The 8,340-nt window shown below is 35.9% G+C and overlaps 1 protein-coding gene and 1 pseudogene across 7 annotated transcripts; both read left to right on the forward strand.

The window, feature by feature from the left end:
- Positions 1 to 858: 858 nt before the first annotated feature.
- Positions 859 to 5,214, forward strand: LOC100804884 (serine/threonine-protein kinase HT1-like). Of its 7 annotated transcripts, XM_006577778.4 has the most exons (8): positions 859 to 1,186; positions 1,855 to 1,894; positions 1,975 to 2,012; positions 2,371 to 2,503; positions 2,655 to 2,850; positions 4,163 to 4,287; positions 4,374 to 4,532; positions 4,647 to 5,214. In XM_006577778.4, the coding sequence occupies exons 1-8, from the start codon at positions 1,164 to 1,166 to the stop codon at positions 4,959 to 4,961; spliced, it is 1,029 nt and encodes a 342-aa protein (XP_006577841.1). In that variant the 5' UTR covers positions 859 to 1,163; the 3' UTR covers positions 4,962 to 5,214. The 7 variants fall into 7 exon arrangements, with proteins under 7 accessions (XP_006577841.1, XP_006577842.1, XP_006577840.1 ...); XM_006577779.4 differs by lacking the exon at positions 1,855 to 1,894 and having other exon boundaries at positions 860 to 1,186; XM_006577777.4 differs by having other exon boundaries at positions 864 to 1,186; positions 1,855 to 2,012.
- A 2,646-nt stretch (positions 5,215 to 7,860) lies between these two features.
- On the forward strand, positions 7,861 to 8,131 carry LOC113001492 (uncharacterized; annotated as a pseudogene).
- The last annotated feature ends 209 nt before the right edge of the window (positions 8,132 to 8,340 follow it).

An 8,340-nucleotide genomic window follows, 5' to 3' on the forward strand; every position in this document is an offset into this window, starting at 1 on the left:
TAACTCTTCGCGCCCAACCCTAATGACCTGCGGTCTGAACGCTTCATTCCCCAGCAGCCACCTCAATAGTCATGTCCACTGAAACAACACGGGAAACTAAATGATAAAACTCCATGGAGGTCACATTGTTACACGCGCCCTATTACGTTTCCCGAAACGACAAGACACCTAAGGGTCATCACGATCAATCATACAGATCAAAACACGTGTTATCCAATGTTTAATATTTCGAAAACATCCTACATCCACGTGACAGTTCTATTTCTATTTATGTAACTCGGCTATACTCGCCATGCCAACTTCGGCTTATGTATACTCGAGCACTCCCGCACTCGGCACAGTGTTTGAACACTGATGTCCTCGATTTGAGCAGTCTACACCATATTTAGCTCTATCATCCATACATGAATTCAAAGCTTGGGAGGTTTAAGTATCGTATGGCTCGAGAAGCTCGACCAATACTCGAATCGTGGTGGCCCTCAACTCCCCACAACACCTGGAGCAGTTAGTCGGGGTGACTCGACGTGGCCCCTCGAGCAGTTAGTCGGCATGACCCAACATGGTCCATTGAAAAGCGTAACTCCCTAGAGTCAAACGTGTGTGTGTATATATATATATATAAAGGCAAGACTATCAAGTACGTCCTATCGATAACTCCATATACAAATACTTAAACACCTCCGACAGTTTGGAACTCTTTTTGCAAGTACCTTCCTCTGCATCAACATAGAAAATTAAAGATTCCGTCGAGACGAGAAGACAAAGGCGAAGAACCAACTCAATTGAAATTCCTCATAAATTAACTGGAACAATAACTAATTTTTTTAAGCCACTTTTCTCTTTACTATTGACCACGATTGGGAAAAAAAAAACTAACGAAAATCAAATTCCATTTAACCTTTGTCCGTGTGGGTTAAGCTTATGTCGCGGGTCGTCGCATGTTGACATGGTCAGTTTCCATGTGCTCTTGATTAGGTTTATGGCTCCCACACTCTTCATTACATCACTCGCTTCTTCCTCGTCCCATTCCTTCTTTCTTTTTCTCCACAAATCAAAAGAAAGAAAAAAATACTACTAATAAAATAGCTTCTTCTGAATATCGTCCCATTCTTTACTCTTTAATTAATGCATAATGCATAGTCTCACAATCCTTTTCGTGGATCATGATTCTGTCTGCAGATCAAGGGTAAGGTTCTGTGCCCACACTGATTATAATTATAATTAACTAAATAAACCAAAACCCATTAAACCTTTATCATCATCCACCACTTTAAAAACAAACAAAAACAATTCAGTAGCATTTAATTGCTAGCACTTTCATTGGAATTAGAATACAACTAGTAGTAGAATTTTCATAGCTATAGAGAGAGAGGTTATTGGGTTTTAGTAGTTCTTACTTGAGGGCTTGGTGATTGGTTCTTTTCCATGTTCCCCTTTCCGGGGATTCTTCTCTTTTCCATGAATTTTCAAAATATCTTTTTGGGCTTTGGGCTTTGGGCTTTGCTTTCTCTTGTGGTCTCTCTCTCTCTCTCTGAAGCATGTGGGTTTTATGCTTTTCCCTCTGGAGGAAATGTAAAACATCACCACACTGCTGAGATAAAGCCTGAGCCTGACTTTTTGAGATGTGGTTTCTGAGCCTCAGATCACACTGCAGAGCATGTCTAGTTTAGTTCTCTGTTTCATGTCAGAATATCCATTCTTATTATTATTTCTTGTTTCTTCCAATGGTTCCTCCCTTCTTCTAGGGTTCTCTTCCACTTGATTCATTTCACTCTCTGCCAAGGTGGAGGCACTTCACTGGCTCATGTAGGATTTTGACTTGAGACCCATTTTTCTTTTCTTTTCTCATTACAGTAAAAAAAAAAACAAAAAAAAAAAGAGATGGAATCTGGAGGTAGGTTCTACTCAGTTGACGAGTTCAGATTGGACCCCAAATGGCTGATTGATCCTAACCATCTCTTTGTTGGGCCACAGATTGGAGAGGGAGCTCATGCCAAAGTCTATGAGGGAAAGTAAGTTCATTTCTTCAAACCCCTTTCCTTATTTCCTCTCCACAAGCTTAAATTTTCTATCTTTACTTATTGGGCAATTGCATATGTGGTTGTGTCTATTTTGGGTGCCATTTGATTATTGATTGTGTGCGTGATTTACTGATTTGTTAAGCATCATGCTTTATAGCTTAATGTGTTGACTGGGATAATGTTACATCTTAATTGAAGTTTGGTTGAACTTCAGCTTCATTTCCTTCAACAATCACTGATGGGCCTGACTTATGCTTTATCTGATCCGAGTAATTGTTTTTGAATTTCTTTTTATGAGGATTGCAGTTTTGTCAATCAGCTTCTGATTCTTTTGCTGGGTTTGTTTCAGATATAAAAACCAAACTGTTGCTTTTAAAATTGTACATAAAGGAGAAACGACAGAAGACATTGCCAAGAGAGAAGGGCGCTTTGCGAGGGAGGTGGCGATGTTGTCTAGAGTGCAACATAAGAACTTGGTGAAGGTGGGAATTTGGTTAAGGCTTTTCCTGATTCTTATAATTGTGTCTGTAGTATGTTGTTGAAGGAAAGATATGTATAATATACAGGGAATACTTGTTATATGCCAAGTTTTGAACAAGTGATAGTAAATATTGCCACTCTGTTTCTCAATAGTTTATTGGTGCTTGTAAGGAGCCAGTAATGGTGATAGTCACTGAGCTGTTATTAGGAGGAACATTGCGCAAGTATTTGCTTAGCATGCGCCCCAAATGCTTGGATAGACATGTTGCGATTGGTTATGCACTTGATATTGCTCGGGCTATGGAGTGCCTGCATTCTCATGGGATCATCCACCGAGATCTTAAACCTGGTAATAATTTGGTTTGCTTTCTTTCCAATAAAGAATCTAAAGGCAGATCCAGTAGATGTTGGCTTGTATGCTTTGTATGTAGTTTACATTGATTTACATCCCCCTGAAAATGCCTGAGTGGTATAGCAATAGTATTCTTTATGACACCATTTTTGTCTTTTTAATCAGCTTTATGACTTCTCTTCAATATAAATTCCATACTCAAATGTGTTATTTTTTTTAATCCATCTTTATTTTCTTTTCTTTTAAGTGTATATTTAGGGATCACGTAAGCTCTTATTAGCAGAAGTTAAGTGCAAAAGAATATCACAGTGTGGTTTGAAATTACTATCTTCCCAAACATGGTTGTCACTTGTCACATATGCTTACATGCCTACCATTTTGTGGAGCTAGATACCACTATCAAATAGTTGTTCATTTCTTTATACTGGTCCATGAGCAATTTTTTATTGGAAGAAAAATCAACTCAGTCAGATAACTGGTTTGGAGTATTTCCACAATAGGTTGCTAAGTATGTTCATTATGAGAGATAGAATTTAGAACTTTAAAAGAGTAATACTGAAATGAATATTCTTATGTTATAGTTTCATCTTAAGGAACACTCAAAAGTAAACACGAAACAACTTTGAAGACTCATACTTCGTGTATGTTTGTGTTTTATTGGCTCCTAATTGATCAGTTGTTGTCTGCATACGCAATTAGATTTGGCATCTTCACTGGGAATTAAGTTAAAAGTGTTTCAACAGTACAGTATATGACAATGACTGTTAGGAATTATTTAATTTTGTTCTCATCATATAACTGCATGTCTATCTACAAACGTTGTCCTTATTTTCAGTTCTCCCCCCTCCTCGAACTCTGCCATATGTGCTATGTTTGAGTTTGTTTGTATTATCATAAAATTTATACTCTAATGAACAAGCTTTTGATGGATCTTTGCTTCTGAACACTCTTTCTCAGGGTTTATTTTTCGTGGGTTGTTGATTAATAATTAAAAACCTGATCCAAGTGCTCCTCTATGACATTGCTACATGACTAGCACGATGTTTGATTATAATATATAACCTTAAATGTCCTTGAAAGGAGTTGGACTAATGGATTGTTTTATTGACCTGGAGAAAATATGGCATCGCTGTTCATATAGTTTTGTGAAAACACTTCTTAATTTCCATGGCAATACGAAATAAGTATTTTTATTCACGTTCTGCTACTAGTTGTTAACTTAAGCTTCTTTTTCTCCTTTGTATAACTTGCCAAAGTGTCAAACATCTACATAATGAATATGAAGATCCTTTTATTTTCCTCTATACAGATAACTTGCTATTGACTGAAGACCAGAAAACAGTCAAGCTAGCAGATTTTGGTTTAGCAAGAGAAGAGTCATTAACTGAGATGATGACTGCTGAAACAGGAACTTACCGTTGGATGGCTCCAGAGGTATATTGACAAATACATGCATTTTCTGTGTCTTCTCTCCATATTTATGAGCATCTATGGACTGATTACAATGACAAAAATTTCAGTTGTATAGTACTGTCACACTAAGGCAAGGGGAGAAGAAGCATTACAACCATAAAGTTGATGCTTATAGTTTTGCAATTGTGTTGTGGGAGCTCTTACACAACAAAGTTCCTTTTGAAGGCATGTCAAACCTTCAGGCAGCATATGCTGCAGCCTTTAAGGTAAAAAGATCATATGCTTATTAAACCTTGTTATCTAATATTGTTTCTTAAGTCAATCTGTCTTGTACACTATTTCATATAGCTGATAACTTAAAGTGCTTCTGGTGGTTTCAGAATGTAAGGCCAAGTGCAGAAAATCTTCCCGAGGAATTGGCTGTAATTCTTACTTCATGCTGGCAAGAGGACTCAAATGCTCGACCCAACTTCACCCAGATAATCCAAATGCTCCTAAATTATCTTTACACTGTCGCACCGCCTGAACCCATGACTCCTTCAAGAATATTCAATTCTGAGAACACAGTCTTGCCACCGGAGTCCCCTGGTACTAGCTCCTTAATGGCAAAACGTGATGGCACAGGTGATACACCAAGAGCAAAGGACGAAATCAAGCCTAACGGCTTTCTTTGCTGCTTTAGTCAGTGTTATTAACTCCCAAAATCAAGTCTGAGTTAAAAATGGCATAAAAAAAATGTTAGATAGAATCTAGTGCAAAGTGATCCTTTTGACAACTAGGTAAATGTTCAGATTAATACCTTTGCAATTCCAGTAAAATTTTGTTTCTTTTTTCTTCAATCCCACCTAGCATGTTTTTTCATCTGACATACATGTATGCATAGGTATCAGTCTGCTGAAGCTGACTAATCATTCAGCATTGTTAAAATTTGCACCTTGAGTTTCTTAATCATTGGATTATATCTTGAATTCGGTTCAAGGGATATATAGTGGACACATGAAATTAGAAGCCTTTGTGTTACATTCATGTTGCAACTAATGTCTCAAGTATGAAGCCAAGGTAAGCAATGGCAGGAGTAAATGATCAAAACTTGAGTATTTTTATAGGCATTGGTTCATGTGTTTTATGATTTCTATTTTCTCACATATATGATGATAAACGAAGCCAAATGGGAACGCGACTATGTTCTTGTTCAATACAAGATGCTTGGGTTTACCAATATTAAGCATTGAAGGAACAATGTTCTTGTAAGTTTGTTCTGAGTGATCTTTCCTCAATTGACTCTCTTTATTGATGAGCTTGCCACTTTTGTTTGCGTGATATCTTAAGGGAGTCGATTGTCACCACCAAAGAATTGTGAATTCGTATGTTATACGGCATTTTTATGCAAGTGTCAGGAGAGAAATTGGTGAAAAGGGTTTGACAAAATGAATGGACAACAAATGAGTCTTTTATCGAGTAAGTATTAACTAATAACAAGAAATAAAGGGACTAAGACGTTAAGAAAATGGCAAGAAAATTTGACATCAGTCATCATGTAGTTTGAGAAAACATGTTTAATTTGTTTCTATTTTCAAAAGTTGATATTTAAGCTAATAAAAAATGGGATTAAAATAAATAAAGGCGACAGTGATTGAAGATGCTAATGGCAACAGTGACTAGAGGACAACAAGATGATTGTGACCGAAACTGGAAGACAACAATAGTGGTGATCGAAGATCATTAGTGGTTGGATGATGATGCCAATGATAACGTACGTTGATACAAGGATAGGCCAAAGGCAGCAATGTAGAAGACAAAGGGCACTAGCAGACCAAACAAAGCAACAAATATAATAAACAATAAAATGTAAAATATTAATTTTAAATTTTATATTGAGTAAATAAATTGCAATTCATGGAGTTTAAAGCTAATAGTTAAATGAAATATAATTTACTTATTTTTAATCATAAAATATAACCTATCATTTTAACATTAATATACAAATTAAATCAAACATGATAATTGTAATTAGAATCATCATTCCTATTTTTTATTTTTTATTTGCCAAAAGAATCTTCATTCCTATTATAACTGATTTTAATTAAATCCAATTTCATGTGCCAAACCATATTAGAGGGAGGATATATATTTGTTACTGTTCATGTTTTGACGTATGAATTAAATAGAAGTCTATGTACATGTATATGTAATAAATAGCTATATAGTACGTAATACTGCACCAGGTTAGATGCTAGCTATATAATTAAGTATCGTCTTAAACTTTGCCGGGAATTATAGATGTGAATTCAAGTTGATAAAATCCTTAACAATGGTATCAATCTCGTGTGAATTATATTTTTGGTTGTGTGCCACTTACCACATTTTCTTAATTAAGTTTTTTCTCGTGACTAGCACGTGCCTAGAATTCTATACTCTAGATGGCTCCATGATGTTATTGCAAGCAATATGCGCGAGGAATTTGGAATGAGTTTGCATACTGGCATTAGAGAATAAAAGTAGCTTCAATCTTATAGTTATACGCCAAATAATTGCACCTCTCCATTCAAGAAAAAATCTTAAATAGAGAAAGCCAACTATAAAATTTCCCATATTTTTTTGTTACGTAAAAAAACTTAAAAAACTTATTTTGATCACATTAAAACTTAAAAATGTATATATCTCTTTAAAGAATTTGGTTTAATTACCCTTTTAATTCTTATAGGTGCAATGTTTTAACTCTTTTGGTCCTCAAAATTCTTATAGGGTCATGCGCGGCGACAACTGTGCTTGAAACGCTTCCCCATCGTAGCAACATCATTATCTCTTGCAGTGGCCATAATGCCTCCCACCACGAATGAAATACCAGTGATGCTGCATGAAGGTTTGGGTCATCAAAGGAGGTTGCAATATTCACCAGCACATTGTATGAGAGCGTTGAGAAGTCACTGCTCAAAGAGGATGATGGAGTGTTCGTAGAACAGTAGGAATGTGTGGCCAAGAATTTGGAAGTTATTAGAAGGAAAAGAAAATCCTTACTGGCGAAGGGGAAGAAAGGAAAAAGAAAATCAAGAAAAAGAAGCTTAGTTTTTTAATTTATGATAGTTAAAAATGCCAATTTTAATTTTAAGAGTTTTACCCGTCAGTATCCATTATATAGCAATTTAAAAGAATCTAAATGTAAAGGATATTAGTCGACTTTAAACGGCGAGGACTAAAATAATTATAAAATTGTAATTATACTAACCAAAATGGGATGTTTTAAAGTAGCTAAACCAAAAATCTTTATTCATCAATTATTATTAATTTTGAGCATTTTTAATTGCCGTTCCTTAAGTATTACTTCTCTACTACTCTCTTTCTACAATTATTCACATGTCAATTATTGGCCTCATAACCTTAAAGAACTATGGATCGATCTAAACTTTAGGACGAATATACTATTTTGATTTGAAGTTAGGAAATTAGATTCAACTTTTTTTTTATCAACTTTAATGTTGAGAATAAAGTACGGCCCAACATGCATGCCTATATATATCCATCCCAATTACCAATTTCAGAATAAGAGCAAATTAAGTACTTGTGAGTGTATACCCAGCACAAACTAAGAGCAACATGGAGTACTACAACCGCGTTTCAGAACTCAACACCACCACGACCAATGATGAGCAAACTACCACCCCAATGCCCACTGTGTCCTCAACGAGAAGGTTGTTTATGAGGAAGATGTGATTGGGGGATCCCGCCACCACCACATGCATCACCACCACCCTGAGACTCGTGAGAGAGTCAAGGTGGTGGAGTATGAGCAAGTTCCTGAGAGGCGCGTTGTCTATGAAGAGAAAGTGGCTATGACAACGATCGTTACTACTCTCCAAAGTATTGAAATTGCACAAACAATGGAACAAGACCTACAACGTAGGTGGTAACATGTGGTTTTTATTAATTAAGCTGGTTAATTGCCTAGTATATCAAAAGCACCACTGTGCTTGTATTAAATAAATTCCTGCTTATAGTATAGCCATTAAGTTATCATCATGTATCATTTGTAAATAAAGCTATGTTAATTACTATATAGCTGTTTTGTGTATGTGT

The sequence above is a fragment of the Glycine max genome, chromosome 4, assembly GCF_000004515.6.
Source record: "Glycine max cultivar Williams 82 chromosome 4, Glycine_max_v4.0, whole genome shotgun sequence".
In the NCBI taxonomy this organism is placed as follows: Eukaryota; Viridiplantae; Streptophyta; class Magnoliopsida; order Fabales; family Fabaceae; genus Glycine; species Glycine max.

Bases quoted from the DNA above. Each gene is read 5' to 3' on its own strand.
- LOC100804884 (XM_006577777.4), top strand. From the start codon at position 1,882: ATGGAATCTGGAGGTAGGTTCTACTCAGTTGACGAGTTCAGATTGGAC. The intron at 4,288-4,373 runs GTATATTGACAA...CAAAAATTTCAG, and splicing joins ACCGTTGGATGGCTCCAGAG to TTGTATAGTACTGTCACACT. The intron at 4,533-4,646 runs GTAAAAAGATCA...TGGTGGTTTCAG, and splicing joins CATATGCTGCAGCCTTTAAG to AATGTAAGGCCAAGTGCAGA.